Source organism: Benincasa hispida, chromosome 1 (genome assembly GCF_027475165.1).
Source record: "Benincasa hispida cultivar pf3 chromosome 1, pf3_genome.v1.1, whole genome shotgun sequence".
NCBI lineage: Eukaryota > Viridiplantae > Streptophyta > Magnoliopsida > Cucurbitales > Cucurbitaceae > Benincasa > Benincasa hispida.
In genome coordinates, this window is record NC_143478.1 from 40,814,078 (window position 1) to 40,835,987 (window position 21,910).

General features: G+C 32.5%; 1 protein-coding gene and 1 pseudogene across 1 annotated transcript; one reads left to right on the plus strand and one right to left on the minus strand.

Annotated features, from left to right (window-relative positions):
- The first annotated feature begins 9,010 nt into the window (after positions 1-9,010).
- On the plus strand, positions 9,011-16,891 carry LOC120070264 (putative indole-3-pyruvate monooxygenase YUCCA10). Its single transcript, XM_039022160.2, has 4 exons — positions 9,011-9,740; positions 13,873-14,109; positions 15,418-15,543; positions 16,473-16,891. The coding sequence occupies exons 1-4, from the start codon at positions 9,129-9,131 to the stop codon at positions 16,647-16,649; spliced, it is 1,152 nt and encodes a 383-aa protein (XP_038878088.1). The 5' UTR covers positions 9,011-9,128; the 3' UTR covers positions 16,650-16,891.
- A 781-nt stretch (positions 16,892-17,672) lies between these two features.
- LOC120077211 (secreted RxLR effector protein 161 pseudogene) lies at positions 17,673-18,272 on the minus strand (annotated as a pseudogene).
- Between the last annotated feature and the right edge of the window lie 3,638 nt (positions 18,273-21,910).

Below are 21,910 nucleotides of genomic sequence, written 5' to 3' on the forward strand. Positions count from 1 at the left end.
TACGTGCATCGGGAGTTCTTCGACTAACTCTCGATGCCTTGTTTCATGCATCGGGAGTTCCTCTCCCGACGGATTTTTTTCGACCAAACTCCCGACGATCCATTATTTTTCAGGAGAGGTTCTCCCGATGTATTTTCCATCCTTTTCTGTCGAATTGTGAGGTCAGAGAAGTGCGATTTCTTGTAGTGTAAGATAGTTTAAGTCGGAAAAATTGTCAAACGAGTTTGGTTTTAATTAATTACTAGTTATTAAATTACAAAAATATTCAAAATAGAATCTACAATTAATTTATTCCAAAAATACATATTTTTTAAAATCATAACAACCTTGATTTTATTGGTATTTATAATAGATTTTATAAGAAAGATACGTCCAACTTCCCAAAATAACTAAATAAAGATTTAAACATTTCAAAATAAAGAATTGAGCTATAATAAATTGCTCATTTAAGAGATGATTCTGAGGCTTCAAAATGTGGCGGCACACTCTCTCCTGGCCCGAGAGGGGTTTTAGTCATAGTTGGACTATGATCTATTGTTCATTAAAGGGATTAGTGGTACTTAAGGACTAACTCTAGGGGCATAATGGTAATTTCGGCCCAACTGTACTTATGATTTGTAAAGGGTCATCATACTATTGATTGGTTATATCCAATGGGCATAGAAATATATCTGTAGTGCGAAAAGTGCAGCCCAACAGTTAATGAATGGTGAATAATTTAATTAAAGAGTTTGATTAATTATTCATGTGTTGTTGGAGCTTCAAACTACAGATCTATGAGGTCCCCTTGATAGCTTAATAGGATTAAATGGGAATAAATTTTTGGATTAATTTGAATTGTTCAAACTAATTGAGAGATTTAATTATATATGATATAATTAAGTTATTTTAATTATATACGATATAATTATTATTATGTATTTGATACATTACAGTATTTGAGAGAGGAAATAAATATTTGAATAAGATTCAAATATTAATTATATGAATTGGATTCATAATTGTTAAATTTAATAGAAATGTAATTTATATTAAATATCATATAAGAGAGAAAAGAAACTATAGCTTCTATTGTATATGATACAATATTAAAACTATAGTTTATAAGTTATATTTGATATAACTTGTAGTTTAATATATATATTATGATAAGTTAGTTATCATATTTATATTAAATATTTTCATATAAATTAATTTTTTATTTTATTTATTTTAAAATTAATTTATTTGAATTAGGGATGGAGTTACAACTCTATCCTCTCTTTTTTCTCTCCACCCACGTAAGTAAGAGGTTATATTATATTTGACATTTTGAAAGGAGAGTTTCTTCTTCTTCACTAAGTAAGAGAAAGACAGAATTGTTTTGTGATTGTGTTGTTCTGAGAGATCAATCACAATCCCTAATCCTCCTCTCTACTCTCAATTCATTCCCTCATCCCAAAATATCAGAACCCACCACTCCTGAGTTCTCTACTTGAGAATACCAAGGTTGGCATTGTGGTAGTGCACGTTTTCAGTTTGAGGGAATCTTGAAGTTTTGACTTCAAAGTTAAGGGTTTGAAACCCTAAGTATTTTTTTTATGAGCATATTGTAATTATGTAAATGCATAATTTATGCTTTCTTTTCTATAAATTTTATTCTATAAAAAATGAGAATTAGGATGATCCCGCTTCTGCTCAAGGCTCTCTTCAATAAGATCCTTCATAGACAACATTTAGAAAGTTGGGAGGAAAGAAATCGAACAAGAAGTTAGGATCCTCGATTAACCTCTTACCTCCACTCTCAAATAAATTCTTCTTCAATTGAGCTTCATTATTTTTCAAGGAGTTGTTAAAATAGAAACTAACAATGCTCTCTAGAAGGTATCATCCCACTTACTATTTTAAATAAAAAATAAAAAAAAACTTAGTGGTTGGAAAACCATAGCAATATTAAAAAGTTCAAATGAAACAACAATAAAAGACTAGGGATACTTATTTGGAAGAACAACAAATATTAAAATCGATTCAAACATACTCAAAACAACAAGGTAATAATGTATGCTTATTTGAAATTGATTAGAAAAAAAATTGGTTTCAAAAGACCGATATATCAATTAAAATAAGGGTTTAAAGAGTTCTTCCTATGAAAGATATAAAACAACATAAAAATAGAGTGATAAATAATAAAATCACAAAATCGAAATACATACAAGAAGGGAACAGGGAAAAAATAATTAGATTAGTTATTAATTGATATTTGAAAATAGAGTCTAAAATACACACACACAAAAAATAATGTTGGTAAGATGGAACAATTAAATAAATTTAGAATCGAAAAATAAAAATTTCACTAAAATTCAAAAGACCGCTTGATCCCAAATTTTTTTTTGGGTTGAACCACCTTCATTATCAAATCTATAACCAATCAGATTTAGTTACACAATATTTACATATTATGGAAGGCATCTTGAGATTTCAAAAAAGTTTGATCACGTGGAAAATAGAAAGTTTGCTATATTTTTTAAGATTTTCTTATTTTGTTATATTTTCAAATGGAAGTGTAATTTGTGCTACATGACTCAATTTCCATACTTTTTTAGTTCAACAATTGTGGCATTGAGATTTTAAACTTTGGATAATATATGTCAATTTTTGCTAACATCTTCATTTAGGGGATATTTGGCTCACCAACATGAGATAGTTAAGTTGGTATAATATACCAACCCAGTGTTTGGTCCACCAACTTTAGGGTCTGACAACAAGCTCCCGCAACCAACTCCAAGATCACTTTCATGTGACCAATTTCTGAGTCTAACAATCACCTATGACTACAAAATCCGGCAAAAATCACCTTTGATAATAGACTTTGACGACCACCTTCAACTTCAGGCTCCAACAACCACCTCCGACGATAAACTCCAAAGACAATCACCTTTGATGATCAACTTTGATGACCACTGCCTCTAACATTAATACCAACATTTACCTCAAGCAATCATCGGCGAAGGCCACCTTTAACGATCAACTTCAGTGACGATCACATTTGGTATCCAACTCCGACAATCACCTTGGGCAACTAACTTCAACCACCAACTTTGTTGTTCATCTCCAACTATATATATGAATCACCCAAGTATGTTTTTATTTAGTTGAATTCACATATCAAATTAGTGTTACGAATTTGAAAAAATATGTATGTGATTGAAATGGTGGAACAAAAAGTTAAGCAAAAACAAATAAAAACAACAAATAACAAAGCAAAAACAAACAAAAATAACAAATAAAAAATAACGAAAGTATCCATAAAATAGAGGTTTGTTTTTTGAAACATTTTTTTGACAACAGTTAGTGAAAAATAGAAATATGTTCTATGATGATTCTCCAAATTTGGAGGAATTGAATATGAAATTTTTGAAGTAATTTGGTGACATTCCATTGGCTGCTAAGATAATATGGGAGATTTAATTCAAAAAAAAATTCATGACAAGGAAAATAAAGAACAGCAATAGAAAGAGAAAAAAGAAGAAGATGATTGTTGAATGAGAAATTTTAGACCAATCACAAGTTGCCACATCATTTACTAAATTAATGATGAAATTCCAAATCATTAAATTTAGGCTCAATTAGGAGTTGACATATGTCATGAATTGAAATTGAAGACAAATTTCGATGACGCCACGTGGTTTTATCATGACTGTTGAATCACATAAGATTAATTTGACCCAATTTGATATTATTATTTGGGTCAAAGTTCAACTAAGTCCAAAAATAGGCTGAATTTGACCCAAATGTCCAATCAGGCCTAAATCCAATTAATTGGGCTCAAAGGCCAACCCCATGAACCAACCAAGCCCAAGTCCAACTAATTGGGCCGAAAGGCCAGACCCATGGATCAACCAAGCCCAAGCCCACCTGTGAACTCTATAAATAGATAAGCTCTCCTCATTTGGAGGGGTCAGCAATTCTAAACTTCAAAGAGCTTAAAGAGAATTCTTTACAATCAGAAGACTCCTTGACTCTTGAAGTTGACCACACCTGAAGACTGAAGTCCTTCGAAGATACAAGCATCTAGAGACTGAAATCCTTTGAAGATACAAGCAATTCTATATTTAGAGAATCCAAAGAGAATTCATCAACAAGCAGAAGACTCCCAAGACTCCTAAAGCTACACTCTTAGAAGATAGAAGACCCTTAAAGACTGAAATCCTTCGGAGATACAAATATTCTTCCAAAACTTCAACTTCACAATCATCACATGCTTCGCTTCCTCAAATCAAGCGTACGCATTCAACTGAGAGAGAATCAGAGGATCAAGTACTAGAGATTGAACCACATCGCATCAAATCAACTTCAACATCAATACAAACTTAAGTTCAACTCCACGAAACAAGTTTCTTCAGAAGCCTCGTGCGGATAATAATCCTCCAAGAGGATCAATAAGCCCAAAGGCCGATCTTCCAAGAAAATCAACAAGTTCAAAGACCGATCATTCAAGAAGATCAATAAGCCCAAAGGCCGATCATCCAAGAAAATCAACAAGTCCAAAGACCGATCCTCCAAGAAGATCAATAAGCCTAAAGGTCGATCATCCAAGAAGATCATCAAGCCCAAAGGCCGATTATCCAAGAAGATATCACCCAAGAAGATCAACGAGCCCAAAGGCCGATCACCCAAGAAGATCAACGAGCCCAAAGGCCGATCACCCAAGAAGATCAACAAGCCCAAAGGCCGATCGTTGAAGAAGATCAACTAGCTTAAAGTTTATAGTTTATTTTGAAAGCATCAAAATACTGTGTACTAGAGATTGTACTCACTTTCCACAAAATTAATACAAATACAAAGTTCAAGTTCCATGAAATAAATTTCTCTTGAAATCTCGTGCGAACAATGATAATGATGAAATTTATGGTGAAAAATTAGGAATCAAAAGTTCTAATTTCTGTTTTGTTTCCAATTTTATTTATCCATGTTCGTGCAAGAAATATAATGCGTCAATTGTTGTTCATTACCAAAAAGAAAGAAAAAAAAAAGAAAAAAAGAAAAAAGTTAAAAGTTAAAAGAAAAAGAAATACAATCTATATTTTATTCAAACAAGGATAGATAGAATTATTTAATAAAAAAAAGTTTAAAAACAAAAATAGTCATCACAAAAGCAGATTATTTAGAATTCAAAAAACTACATCAGATACCCCTGACATATGAACTCATCTTTGCACCCCAAACACAGACATATGAACTCAGACAAAACAACTCTACACCCCAAACACAGACATGAACTCTCCAGACATATAAACTCCATAGACATATGAACTCCATAAAGGAACTCTTATCAAAGAGAACCTATGAGCAGAAGCAAGATCGTTAAAATTCATTATGACAAAATTACAAGCATTCACAAACATATAAGCCAGTTATGCATCTATTGACAAATTACGGCATGTTTCCATAAATAAATACAAAGGGACGAGAGACATACCTTTTGAAGAACTCTTCTTCAACTTTCTCTCGCTCTCGTGGAAGAACTAGGACCAGCAACCTCTCACTATCACTGCAATCGTCTACCCAAATCTCTCGTTGTCGCTTAGCACACGTACAATCTTCTCCACGAACAAGCAGCCTCTTGAACACCGCCACTCAGTGACCTTGGTATTCTTAGAGTGAGAATCTAGGAGGTGTGGGCTCTATTGGATTTGGTAGAGGGAAGGAGGAAACAACGATATCACTCAACGACCAAGCAAGTGGGTGTCTATCATGTAGACTGTGGTGCTTGATTGTTTAATAAAGGAACACGATCGTTTAGGAAAAATGGCTTGATCATTTACACGATCATTTAGTAAAGCTCACTTAGGCAGTAAATCTTTACACGACCATTTAGACAAAAGCGCGTGTACACGATCGTTTAGACAAACACTTGAAACTGTCATGTAGTCTCTCGTGAGCTAAACGATAGGTAGTATACTCAAATGATGCGATGCTACGATTATTTTTCAGAAAAATGAAAACATTTTTCATTTTATCCTTCAATTATGAAAACTGAATACAACTTCTCACTTTCACGCACGGTTAAGGAGAAATCACCAACAATTATCTCATAATTTTTTTAATTATAAATAAATATAATAACTAACTTATCATATTATATTTATAACCTATAGTTTTAATATCACATCATATGCAACATTTAAACTATAGTCTTTTTCTCCTTTACTTGATATAAATCATATTTATACCATTTTCCTCCAATAATGTATCTCATACATCATGTCAACTATATCATATATAATTAAACCAGCTTAATCATATCATATATAATCAAACTCCCTCTTGTCAATTTGAACACTTCAAACTGATCCAAAAACTAATTCTCAACTTGAATCCATTGAGCTATCGAGGGGACCTTATGGACCTGTAGCTTGAAGCTTTAACGGTACGTGAATAGCTGACTAAACACTTTACCACGAGATCTACCATCCGTTAACTGTCGGACACTCCACTAAAAATCGACAGTTGTACTCTTCTCACCACAGATATCTGTTTGTGTCCATCGGATATAACCAGTTAACAATACGATAATCCTTCATAGATACTCGTAAGTACAGCTGGACAAATTTACCATTTTGCCTCTGTAGTTACATCTAACTCCTTAAGTATCATTGATCCCTCTAATGAACAATACATCATAGTCATACTATGAGTGGACACCTCTCGAGCCATGAAAAGATGTGTAGCACCACATCGTTCAAGCCCCGGAATCAGCCCTTAAGGGAGCAATCTATCTACTTACCCCTACTTCGGGGAATGAGTGAATTCCATCTTGTGTAGCTAAGTTCCCAGCTCCCCAATCAGACGAATCCCCAAAGTGGTAGGTTTGAGTCGACAATCTGGCCACTTGCACCCATGCAAATCAAAAGACCACCCTCAAAGGCAAGAGTTTCCAACTCACTCAGGAATAAGGTCATGTTACCTATGGTCATCCTAGTGAAGTGAAGTCTCTATCTTGAACGACATTATATAACGAGACTAAAAAATTCGTGGTCCGGTCTTATACAAACTCCTTTGTATAGGACACCCTCGCTTGTATGTCTCCACATGAATGATCAGGATCAGACCATCTGTAGCACGTCACAACACTTGTAACTATCAACAAAACGGGTCGCATTCATAGTGTCACTAGGATAAGGTTTCCCTCCTATATCCATATACTACAAACCATTTTGGTTATCATTTAAGGCATAATCCACCTATATGTCTTCACATACATGCTTAAGTTACAGCGACAACCAAGGATCTTAGTTTATTGGTTTGTGATAAAGCAATTAAAACATCGCATGTTTCATAGACAACAGTGAAGAAAATATCTCATATTATTACATCACAAGCGTTTGTTCAATACAGATGTCTATAAACTACAGGATCCAACAAGAGTTTAAGGCATCAACCCCAACACTTCAAACATTATATCTCAACTTAGTACCCCAAACATCTCCTTAGATAAAAATAAACTCTTAGAGGGTGTTTAAGGTTCCAAATTTGGGTAGGTTAAGTGAGTTATAATAACTCAATCAGTGTTTGAAGTGTGTATTAAACTAATGGGGAGTAAGGGTTATTTTAATGTTTGTTTTGCTACAGTAAAGCTATTTGCAACTCGGCGATTAAAATAGCCAACCATCACTCTCTCTAATGTTTTCAATAACTACACCTACCAACAACCAACTCCAACGATCACCTTTGATGATCAACTTGCGATCTTCTCCAGCGAAGACAATCTCTGACACCCAATTTCGACTACAACCACCTCTGATGACTAGCTTCGACAGCCAACTCAAGAAAAGACCACCTCTGACTCCCAACTTCAACGATGACCACTTTTGACGTCTAGCTCTGATGATTTCTTTCAACGACCGACTATAGTGATCACTCTGATGACTAGTTCATGGTGTTTAATAGTCTTTTTTTTATAGTAGTTTAATATTAATCGAAACACTTTAAGTGTAGAAAATCAAACAAACTTGTGTATAAAATTAAACAACTAAACCACCTATGATGTCCAATTCAGTGACAACTACCTTCGACAGCCAACTCCAATAATATCCTTCGATGAAAAACTATTCAACGAACTATATTGGCCAACTTTAGTTATCATTTTGGCAGTCAACTCAAATGAAGACTACTTCCTACCCCTAACTTTGACAACATATGTCCACCTCCAGCCATTAGCTCCCATGCCAACCTATGTGACCAACTTCGATTATCCCTCTAACGGGCAACTCTAGTGAAAACCACCTTCAGTCCCTAATTTCAGCGACTAGCCCCAATGTTCGACGACCAACATAGACGACTACCTTTGGTAACCAATTCATATTATTTAATGTCTTTTTTTTTATAGCAATTTAACACTAATATAGATGTTTTGAGCATAACAAATAAAAAAAACTCGTGTATAAAAGCACCTTTGAAACCAACTTGTATAACATTTTGAAACATAGGACTAGATGGAAACGAAACTCAAAACCTATGGACCAACAACATATTTTTCCCCTTCCTTTCTCATATTATTTTTTGTTTTTTATTTCTTTTTCAGTTTAATTTATGTTCTTAAGAAAATTAAACCAAACATGTAGGGAAATGATTATTTTTCAGATTTTTATTTAGATCTATAAATGAACAAAATAAATTCTTATACAAACAAAAAAAAGTTTAATTAAAAAAACAACACAACGTAGTTCCCGATTCCATCTCAAAATCAATTGACAATTAAAGGAGTAACTCTCTATCTTAGAAAAAGTGTGAGTCCCCTGTGGTTCCCGATTCCATCTCAAAATCAATTAACAATGAAAAGAGTAACTCATCTATCTTATAAAGAGAGTGAGTCCCCTTAATTTTTTCAATGTGGGATTCTCAACCAAAAAAAAGTTAAAAAATATTTAACGAAAAGGAGAAAGAAGAGTTTATTACGTGTGAATGTGACAAAAACTACTTAGTAGCATGCAAGTATTTTTTTGTGTTAGTTGCTAACTACCTCCTTTAGGCCTAGCATTGATTTTATAAAAGGCCTTCTAACGCACCTCTCTCCTCCATAATTCCCTTCCCTTTCTCCTTCTCTTCTTCTTCCCCCCTTCATTCCACCTTCAAACCCAAGAGTTTCCATGGCGGACACTACAGTGATAATCGTCGGAGCCGGTCCCTCCGGTCTCGCCACCGCTGCCTCTCTAAAACTCGCATCAATCCCATACATAATCCTCGAAAGAGAAGACTGTTCCGTTCCCCTTTGGCGAAAATACTCCTACGACCGCCTCCGCCTCCACCTTCCCAACCGTTTTTGCCACCTTCCAGGCATGCCCTTCCCTTCCTCCACACCAGACTACATCCCTAAGGCCAACTTCCTCGACTATTTAGACCGCTACGCCACCACTTTCGGAATCCGGCCGCTGTATCGCCGGAATGTGGAGGCGGCCGAGTTCCATCACGAGGAGAGGAAGTGGAAGGTTAGAGCTAAGAATTTGGACAACGGTGAAATTGAGGAGTTTTCCGGTGGGTATTTTGTGGTGGCGTCTGGTGAGACGGCGGAGCCTCATACGCCGGCGGTGGAGGGGATCCAAAGATTTGGCGGCGGTGTGATGCATTCCACCAAGTATAAATCGGGAAAAGGGTTTGAAGGGAAGAATGTGTTGGTGGTTGGGGCGGGAAATTCCGGGATGGAAATTGCTTTGGATCTTTCTCTTCATGCTGCTAATACTTCCATAATTATTCGAAGCCCGGTAATGTCATTTCTCCTAACATTGGTTTCAAATAGGGGTGTACATAGTTTGGATTTATAGGATTGGAAGATTTTTATGAATCAATCCAAAAATTTAGATTGGCTAATAATGAACCTCCTTTTTTGGAGGGTCAACCCAACTCAAAATTTTCGGGTTGGACCGGATTGGGTCACCGGTTCTGTTTTTTTTTATTTTGACTATTTTTTTAACTTTTTTTTTTATATATATATATATATTCGAGTCAGGTCGGTTTGACCCGACCCTGAAATGGGGTAACCCGAGACCCAACCCGAATTTAATATTTTTAACATTTTTAATCCAATCCAACCCAAAATAAAATCTAACCGCGGTTTAGATTGGGTAGTCCGATCGGATTATCGGATTTTTTGAACATCACTAGTTTTAAATTCATTTTGTTCTCTCCACTTTCCACCTTTTATTTTCTCTATATTATTACCCATAATAAATGTGACTTTTGTTTTGTACACAGAAATAATGTTTAGTACAGGTACTTGAAGTTGTGTCATTAATTTGTTCAAATTAAAAGAAAGGTAAAACTTAAAGAATTTTATTTCTCAGATCTAAAACATATGTGTTTCGTCTCTGAATTTTTCGAATAGAACTTTTTAATTGATTTTTAAAGGAATAAATGTATTTGATCCTTAAATTTTTGAAATATACGGTCTTAGCCTATGAATTTATAATAATAGGTTTAAAAATCTTTTAGAGTAATTTTTTAAGATTTTAAATTGTTATATGACTTTCTAAATTACAACATTAATTTCTAAAAGTCATCTCTTTTTGTAATTATTTTTCTAATTTTGTTTAGGGACTTAAAAATAGATATTTTAAGAGGAATTTAAATTAAACAAATTAAATGAACATATGTCCAAAGTTCATTGATTAAATTATAAGTTTAGTATTTAAATTTTAAAACTTGTGTATAACAAATTCATGAAGTTCAAAAAGTTTATATTAGGTTTATGGAGATTCAATTTAGGAACGGTTTTAAAATTTTGTAGTTTAGAAAATATAGGATTAAAAGTTTTGACATCTATAAATTTAAATACTTCTTAAAATTTAATGATTTATTATTCATAAAGCTTAAAGTTGAGGATTCTAATAAGAAACGTTAAAAATGAATTATTGGTATTTTTAACATGAAGTCTATTCTCTTCCCATTTTTTATAATTATTGGCATCTTTCTTAAATACAAAAGCTGAATTCTTAACCAAATTCCAAATTCCAAAAACAAGTTTTTAAAAGCTATTTTTTCAGTTTTCTAAAATTGACTTGTTTTTTTAACCATGAGTAAAAAGAAATAACAAAGAAGAAATTTAAAGGTACAAACGTATCTATAAACTTAATTTTTAAAACTAAAAACTAAATGGTAATTACCAAACGGAACCGTAACGTTGTGAAGACTAAATTGAGAATGAAGTCACAACTTAAAGACTAAAAGTATAACATTATAAAACAGAAACTAAATGCAACTAAAAATGTATTTTCCCCTAATTTTTATCTACTTTCCCTGTCCTTTTCTTTACCTTCTCTCATTCATACGTCCATTTGCCACAATGTTCTCCATTTTCTTTGCATAGTTCGTTTACTTTTCTTTATTTTCCTTTGTCTTTTTCAACCTTAATAAATTTTGTTGTTCATACATTATAGAATGAGTTTCTATGTTCACACATTTTTTTTCTTGCGTTTTATCTTTCTATATTTTTCTTCATTCAAGTTTCATTTTATTTTTACCAATTTTTGTGGTTCATATTATAAATTCATTTTCTATCATTACAGGTTTTCCTCGTTTTATTTGCTTTTTCTATCTTTGTTCTCATTCTAGTTTCATTTTATTTTAGTAAATTTTTTGGTTCATATTTTAGGGTGATTTTCTATTGTTACACTTTTTCTTGTTTTATTTTTTCTATCTTTTTCTTCATTCTAGTTTTATTTTATTTTTGTTTATTTTCTCTTTTTGTCTTGTTTCTAAAATTTTGAAAATACAACTACACAAGCAAACTTTGAAAATAACAAAAACCAGTTTAGTATTTTTCTTTACGCTTTTTCATGTTCATTTTTTATTTCTTTAATCAAATACTTGTCCATTTTATTTTTTTATTTTTTTTTTTACTAAAAAAATTACCAATGCAATTATCCTATTCTTTTTTTTTTTTAAAAAAAAAAGGAAATGGGAAAACTATTTATAATTAAATATAACATATATTTTAATATTAAAATTTCTTAAATTTAATTATGATGTAAACATTTATTTTTTCTGTTAAAATTTTGATTGAAAAAAAAAAAGAAACAAGGAAACAGGTAACAAATATATTTTTATTTTTTCTTCATTGAAAAAAGAAATAATATTATTTAGAAAAATTATTTCAAATAGTAAAACTATTGAAAATATTTACAAGATATAGCAAAATTTTAAATCAATAGCACTGATAGAAACGGCTAGAAATCTATCAGTGTCTATCAATGTCTATCATTGATAGTTTTAAAATTTTGTTATATTTTGTAAATATTTTAATTTATTTTTCTATATTTAAAAACAACCCTAGTATTTAACCTAAATTATATCTTTCTTTGAAAGAGTAAACAAGAAACAAAGGGGAAAAAAAAAAAAAAAAAAAAAAGACATAATGAGAAACCATAAACAAAAACGTTATAATCGAATTTGGTTCCATTTTAAAAATATCTATCGTGACTTTTAGGGTTTACAAACACCTATTTTCCTCATTATTCTATTTTCAAAATTAACCAATTTGATACGTGTTCGCAAATTTTGAATACAAATTTTATATACAAAGAAAACTTGTTTCTTAATATGACGTTATCATGAAAATATTTCAAGAAATTTATTGTAGGTCATTGAGATGAAATTGATTAGATAAAAAAGAACACAAATGAACCAAATATTGCTACTTTGTATAAATTAAAAAAAAAATTGATATTTTGAAAGTTTAAAAACTAAAATGTACCAAAACCTAGGTACTGTTTGCTAACTATTTGGTCTTGATTTTGATTTTTGGTTTTCGAAAATTTAAACTTATAAATACTACTTCCATTTATTAATTTCTTTATTTTATTATCAACTTCTTAGAATAGTTCTCAAACACCGAGTTTCATGATTTGAAAATTAAAACAGTAGTTTTTAAAAAGCTTGTTAGAGTTTTAAAAAACTGCACCATATATCTCTGACATATGAACTCGACTATGTATCTCAAACACAGATATATAAACTTAGATAAATCTATTATGGACTCCAAATACAGACATGAACTCTAAAGATATATGAATTCCAAACATCATATCTCAACTCAATGCTTCAAACACCCTTAAGTGTTAAAGAAAGATTTAAAATATGTTCGAGAAATTAGGTAAGAAAATAAACATAATTTTCATAACACAAATTGTAATTAAAACGAGTCTAAACTAGGTCAAATTTGACGTTTTAAAAGTAGGGAGAGATTAAAATGTAATATAAATAACAAAAATAGGTTTTAAACATTTTTTAATTTAGATTTTTTTTCTCCTATTTACATTCGACGTTGACGTTGTACCACATGCTTGGTTTGTCCTTTTTGAACATGCAACGTGATCAGTGCCCCCCTCCCCAATAACATGGTCACAACTTTTCCACGTGAGTGAATTATGAATATACAAAACTAAAAAAAAGAAATTGGATGTGGCCTGACTATTACCATCTATTGTGCAGCTCCTATTATACCTAATTAAATACTACCACGTGGTAATTCATTTGTTTTAAAAGAATTATTAAAATGCATTTTTTTCGATGTATGTAAAGAAAGGGAAGCATGACCTAGACTGCACCAACGTATTGCTCAATACAAATATAGTCCTAAAGTTGTAACTTTCAATGTAAAATTTTACACTAATCAACCAAACACATTCCAAATAAGGATGTGTAATGTATAAATTAGTAAAGAAAAAAATATTTGGTATTTAAGAAGTTTATAATTTTTTTGTTGTTTGATGAGGTTTGTGTATATTTATGATATATATATGTGTGTGTGAGAGAGAGAGAAGAGTTTGAGAAAAATTAGAAAAAATAATTATTTTTTTTTTATAATTTTTTTTCTTTTTTGGAATGAAAACACAACAGGTTCATCTTTTGTCAAGAGGAATGGTGAAGTTGGCATTGGATATGTTGAAGTATAATTTGCCAATTTGGTTTGTGGATTCATTGATGGGGATGTTGAGCAAACTAGTTTATGGAGACCTCACCAAATTTGGGATCAAAAAACCAGCTGAAGGCCCAATGTTCATGAAAGTCAAGTATGGAAAATATCCCATCATTGATGCAGGAGTCATTCAGCAAATTACATCTAGAAAAATTCAGGTGATACCTATACTTTATAATTCGATTTATTTTAGTTTATATACTTTTAAATATTTAATTTTAGTCTTTGTATTCTCAATAAATCTTAAATTTACTGTCTACTACTAATTTATTTTCGGTTTTTCCAAAAAGAAAATTTATAAATTTTGAAAACATATTCATGTTTTTTTTCCATAAAAATTATTATTATTATTATTATTTAACCAATTTCGATGAAAATTAACATCGATGTGCTAGATTAAAGATATATTGAAAGTACAAGGTCTAAAATCGAAAATATGAAAAGATACATGGACTAAAATTGAACAAAGTCTAAAGTATATGAACCAAAATAGTCTTTTATTGTAAGAAATAATCATGTTGGTAAATCTAGGTCAGTAAGTTAACAATCAATCATCTTTCTATTACTCAACTAATGATTCTTGAATCTTTTAGACCTATTTCGTAAATGTTAGGACATGTCCTTAAATCTTAGAGACCAAAAATGCATTTGACCTAAATAATAATATATGCAAATGAATGAATCCTCACTCGAGTCTCCAACCCCGACCTCGATTCCCCAAATAGCATAATGGGTGAGGATATATGGACCTAATAAATCAATTAGTAAGACCAACACTAATTTTATCATTTGCATTTATTGACCTTAAACCCTAAACCATATATATATATATATATATATATATATAAATAAAGGAGAGAACGTATAGTTGCTAAATCGGATGCTTTTAATACTGTCATTATATATATATTTAAATTTATTGGATGAGGATCAAAAGATCGACCTTTAAAATGATAATTATTGGTGTCTTATTCATTGAGCCATACTCGAATTGACTTTTCATACCTATGATTTCGTTGTATTACCAAAAAAAAAATATATGTGTGTGTGTGGATGCATGTGATCATATATATCAAATTTCTAATACATTATGACAAACAATATTTAGTAATATTTTGTTTAGGCCATTATTATTGTTTTAGCAAATTGTTATAGTAAATGACAAACAATATTTAGTAATATTTTGTCAAAATAAGTTTTCATATCACATAGTGTTTCTGCATAAATTGACATTTAATATGATTTGGAAAAATCAATCATCTAACCTTCCCTTTATTGATAATATTATATTCTTAAACATATAAAAATAGAAAGAAAAAAGTAATAGGAATTTGGAAAAATATATATATATTTATGCCACTTAGTATGTCATTGACATTAAACTTTTTTTTCCTTATACCTATATTATTATTCCATAGAGATATTAATCTTTATATTAATTTTTTCCTTCCCTCCTAATTTTGCAGGTCTTGCCTACAGAAATCTCAAACATAGAAGGTAATAATGTATTGTTTAAAAATGGAAAATCCTACCCATTTGACAACATCATATTTTGCACTGGCTTCAAAAGGTCAACAAATAAGTGGCTGAAGGTAAACTAGATTTACAAGTTCCAGTAATTATTTTTGGTTAAATTACACAAAATTTCCTTAAATTTTGAGGTAAGTTTTTAATTTCTGCTTCTAAACTTTGAAAATCTGAATTTTAATCATGAACTTTAAGTAAATGATGTTAAATGAATGTCACCTATCTTCCAATTTTTACACATTAGTTATTGCCTCTTCAATCATTGTCCTTTTAACAAAGAAAATTTCCCTATCTATTTTTTTAAACAATTTTGAACTTTCAAAAAATAAATGAAACTTTTCAAAATTTTCAAAAAATACAATTTTAGTCTCTAGGCCTTCGCATTTTTTAAAAATTAAAAATTTAGGTTCCATTTGATAATCATTTCAATTTTTATGTTTATTTTTTAAAGTTAAGCCTATTTCGTAGTATTTTATATTCATTTCTTACAATGATTTACATTTTATCAAATACAATTATTGAATTCTTAGTCAAATTCCAAAAACAAATGCAAGTTTTGAAAAAGTTACTTTTTTTATTTTCCATATTTTGGTTTTGTTTATTAAACTATTGGTAAAAAGTAGATCACCGAGAAAGAAATATGGAGGTGGAAATAATATCCATGGCCTTAAATTTCAAAAACAAAAAAAAAATCAAATGGTTATCAAAACATGCCTTAGTGTCGCATTAGACAAAACTCAAATTTATATCTAAAAGATCAATAAATTTAAATTTTAAAATTTCTCGAGGACGTATGTATCTATAAAGATACAAAATTGAAAGTTCACCAACTTTTATATTAGAAAAAAAATTGAAAGTTTAGAGACCAATTGAACCCTTTTGAAAGTTCAATAACCAAATTATAAAATACAAAACTTCAAAATTTAAGGTAATTTATTATTATTATGGAATTTATGAGGATTGAAATCAACTAATATAAATGATATTGATGTAGGGAGATGACTATCTTTTGAATGATGATGGACTACCCAAACCTAGTTTCCCAAATCATTGGAAAGGAAAGAATGGCTTATATTGTGTAGGACTATCAAGGAGAGGTCTCTATGGATCTAATTTAGATGCTCAAAATGTTGCTAAAGATATATCATCCCAAATCCATAAGTATGGGTAGGAGAAGGGGAAAAAAAAGGAGAAAAGAATAATGTATCTTCAACTCAAGCAGACTCTTATGGCTTTAAAGTTGAGATATTAAATTTATAACCATATGTCCAAATATGGGTCAACATGTTAAAAGCTAGCTACTTGAAGTTAAGTTTTTCTTTTCCTCCAATGTTAATTGACATTTTGTCAATCCTATATCTCGATATTTTGACGATATATATCAACGTCATTTGCCTTTATAACTTTCTATAATTCCTATTTGTCCTTCCTCAGTACTATTCGAATTGAGATGGTTACACTCGAAGTGGTGTATTCTTTTATGTAAAGGTGTGATCTAGACCATAACGGTAGGGACATGTTTGAATGAACGTCCTTTCTCCGTTATAACTATTCGAATTGAAGTGGTATATATTTTTATATATAGAGATGTGATGTAATCCATAGATATATCAACAGTAGGGACATGTTTTAATGAACAAAGACGTTCTTTCTCCGTTATGACTATCTAAATTGAAGTGGTATATATTTTCATATATGGGTGTGATGTAGTCTATAGATATGAATAGTTACGATATAATGATGGAAATGTTAGAAAAATTGTGGAGGACAAATATGAAAAATGAGAGATATATTTCCATTCAACTAAGCATGCCTTTATATAGGCTTACAAACATAACCATAGGAATGCCAATGGTTACAAAAATCTCATAACTCACATAACTCCTATAACTTAAAAATGTCATCAAATGCTTATAACTCACATAACTCCTAATAACTTAAAAATCACTATTTGTTACAAAAAACTAAAAGAAACCCAAAAGTCACACTAAATGCCACAAATAAAGTTTAATAATGACAAACGTTTTAACACCCCCCTCCCTCAAACTTGATTTGTTACACCAAGTAAACTCCTCATTTTGATAAAAGTCTCCAACTTGAGGGGCTTTGTGAAAATGTCCGCCGCTTGGTCTTGTGACTTGATATATTTGAGTTCCACTTCTTTCTTCGTAATGCAATCCCGAATGTAGTGAAATCAGGTATCAATGTGCTTGCTTCTCCCATGAAATACCGGATTTTTGGCTAAGGCAATGGCCGATTTGTTGTCCACAAAAATCTCCATTGGACCTTCCATTTGAAACTTCAACTCCTTCACTAAGTTTCTTAGCCAAATTGCATGACATACATATGAAGTTGTTACGACGTACTCTGCCTCGCATGTTGATAATGTGATTATGGGTTGCTTTTTTGACATCCATGTGAACGTCGTTTCACCAATAAAAAACACAAACCCCGTAGTGCTCTTTTGATCATCCAAATCACTACTCCAATCACTATCACAATAACCAACAATATCAAAATTGCTAGAAGAGACATAGGAAAGACCATACCCAATCGTCCTTTTGATGTAGAAAAATATCCTTTTTGCCATTTTACAATGTGTTGCTGTCGATTCCTCCATAAATCGACTAATAATTCTAATCGAATAAAGAATATCTGGTCTTGTACATGTCAAGTATCTCAAACTTCCAACTAAGCTTTTGAAATATATAGAATTTACCTTCTCTTCTCCATCTTGCTTGGTGATTTTGACTCCACATTCCATCGGTGTTCCAACTGGATTAGCATCATTCATATTGAACTTATTGAGCACTTCTTTAGCATAGCCCTCTTAGGATATAAAAATCCTATCTTCACCTTATTTGACCTCGATCCCAAGATAGTAACTCATGAGACCAATGTCCGTCATTTCAAACACCTTTGCCATCTCTCTTTTGAACTCATCAAACATGTTAGGATTGTTTCCGGTAAATACTAAATCATCAACATATAAATAAATGATTAGTATGCTTTCACCTTTCATTTTGATGTAGAGGGCATGCTCATAAGGACACTTCATATACTTCTTCTCTTGAAAGTACTTGTCAATCTTCGAATTCTATGCTTTTGGTGCTTGCTTTAAACCATAAAGTGTCTTCTTCAATCGAAGCACTTTATCTTCTTCACCCTTGACTTCATAATTCAATGGTTGTTCCACATAGACCTCTTCCTCAAGAATTCCATTCAAGAATGCCGATTTGACATCCATTTGATGTATCTTCCAATTATTATGGGCTGCCAAAGCAATAATCAAATGAATAGTTTCAAAGCGAACAACAGGGGCAAATACCTAATCATAGTCGATGCCATGTTGTTAGCTATACCCTTTCACCACTAGACTCGCCTTGTGCCTCTCAACATCGCCATTGAATTTTCTCTTTATCTTGTATACCCACTTCACTCCAATCAGTTTGTGCCCTTTTGGAAGCTTGGTCAACTCCCATGTGTCATTTTTCTCTATCGCTCGAATTTCTTCATCCATTGCATCCTTCCATTTCTTGCTTGCAATGGCTTCTTGGAAACTAATAGGCTCACTATCACCAAAAATATAATAGCGAATTATGTCATTTTGATTTTCACTTACCTCATTAAGTTCCCATAGACTTCGAGTTCCTCTTGGGCCAATTTCGTTCTCCGAATCGCTGGATGAACCTTCAGATAATGATCGATCGGTCGAATGAGGTGGCACTGGAATGGGCAAACCTTCACCCATTTCATCCCTGGTCGGCTCATTTTCATCGTCTTCTTCAAAATATGGAAGGAAATCATACTCCTCCTCTTGTATATTCCAATCCCAAGAGGCTTCCTCATCAAAAAGAATATCACGACTAATAATTACCTTACCATTCAAAGGATTGTAAAGACGATAACCCTTTGAACTTGCATCATAGCCGATGAAGATGAGTTTCTCGCTTCGATCATCGAGCTTGGCCCTTTTTTCTTCCGACACATGAGCATATGCAATACTCCCAAACACCTTAAAGTGACCAATCCTAGGCTTTCTTTCGTTCCATGCTTCTTAAGCATCTTGTCAAGTACACTTTTGGTTGGTGCTCGATTTGTCAAATAAATCGCACAAGCTATGGCCTCCACCCAAAATTTCCTCGGCATCTTCTTTGTCTTTAGCATGCTTCTTGCCATGTTCAAGATTGTCTGATTCTTTCTCTCCACCACGCCATTTTGTTGCAGTGTCCTTGGGACTGTTAACGGACGTCAGATGTCTTTTTCATCATAAAATTGTTTGAACTCATTTGAGGTGAATTCACCACCTCGATCGGTTCTCATAGCCTTGATTGTAGGGTTGATTTCATTCTCCACACGTGCCTTAAATCTCTTGAAGATTTCAAATACTTCTGATTTTTCCTTCAAAAAGTACACCCATGTTTTTCTAGAAAAATCATCAATAAAGAGAAGGAAATATTTACTTTTACCATGAGATTCTGGTTTGATCATTCCACACACGTCGGCATGGATGAGTTCTAAAGGCTTCTTTGCTTTTGTCATAGACTCCTTCAGAAAACTACTTCGATGATGTTTGCCAAGCAAACATCCTTCACACACTTGGTTTGGTTTGTGAATGTGTGGTAAATCTCGCACCATCTTCTTCTTCGACAAATCTTCTAGACTTCCAAAATTGAGGTGCCCGAACCGTAGATGCCATAGCCAAGAGAGATCTTCATAACACGTCTTCAAGCATTTTGGAACATCATTACATATATTCAAAGGAAACATTCGGTTTCATAGAGACTTTAGCAATAAGTCTCTCATGATTATCCCTCAAATACAAACAATTTTTTTTCATTTGAACTTCAAAACCTTTCTCTAACAATTGTCCTACACTCAATATATTATTTTTTACATTGAGAATGTAATAAACATTTGTGATATATTGATTTTCTCCATTTTTTTACCGAATGAGAATTTTATCTATTCCTTTGATGGCGACCAAAGAATTGTCTCCAAAGGCAATATTACCGTTCTCCATCTCGTTCAACTCTACAAACATCTCGTGTTTTCCACACATGTACTTCGAGGCTCTTGTGTCAAGATACCACATACTATCATGACTCTCTTCTTCTCCCTTTGAAACCATAAATAAGGTTCCATTCTCCTTTGCATAATTGGATTGCCCTTGATGGGCTTTTGATGTGCTAGCGGTTGATCGGTCCTGATGCTTTCGACCAATCGACTCTGTTTGAGATGAGTAACACTCATTCACATAATGTCCATATTTGTTACAATTATAACATTTTACCTGAGATTTATCTCTCCCGATCCTTCCACCACGTCTTCCACGACCTTGACCTCCTCTTCCTCTTGAGGATTCAAACGAGTTTTGAGAAACATCGGTGTTGGCTTCACCTCTTCCACCATGGCCTCAACCACCACGACCTCTTCCACGTCCACGACTATTCTCCTCCTTGATTTTGAGTTGGAGAAGTTGTTCAACGGTCTCTGTTTGCTCCATCCTTCTTTTCTTTTTCTCCTCATAGGCTTGTAACGAGCCTATAAATTGTTCAATTGTCATGTTCTCGAGATCCTGTGTCTCCTCGATCGTCGTGGCGATAATCTCGAACTTTGTATTTAGGCTTCATAGAACCTTCTCTATGACACGAACATCGGTGATTTCTTCACCATTCCGTCTCAATTGGTTGACGACAGCCAGTACTTTTGTGTGATATTCCGCTATCACCTCCGTCTCCTTCATTTGTAAAGATTCAAACTTACCACGTAAGGTCTGCAACCATACCTTTTTCACACGATCGGCTCCTCTATGAGTCGATTGGAGCTTGTCCCATGCCACCTTTGACGTCTCTGCATTGGCGATGGTCTCAAATGTATCTTCGTCCACAGATTGATACAAGATATAAAGGGCCTTCTTGTCCTTCTTTCTTGTCTCCTTTAACGCATCTCTTTGCGCTTAATTTGCTCTAGCTTCTGTCTCTTGGAAACCATTCTCCATGATCTCCCACACGTCTTGTGCTCCTAGTAACGCTTTTATCTTGATGCTCCAATTGTCATAGTTGAGTTTGGTAAGCATTGGTAGTTGAAGTGAACCTATCCCACCATTGGCCATTTTTCTCTCAATATTTTCTACTAGCTCTGATACCACTATGTTAGAAAAAAAACATGGAGGACAAATATGAAAAATGAGAGATATATTTCCATTCAACTAAGCATGCCTTTATATAAGCTTACAAACATAACCATAGGAATGCCAATGGTTACAAAAATCTCATAACTCACATAACTCCTATAACTTAAAAATGTCATCAAATGCTCATAACTCACATAACTCCTAATAACTTAAAAATCACTATTGGTTACAAAAAACTAAAAGTTACAAAACCCAAAAGTCACACTAAATGCCACAAATAAAGTTTAATAATGACA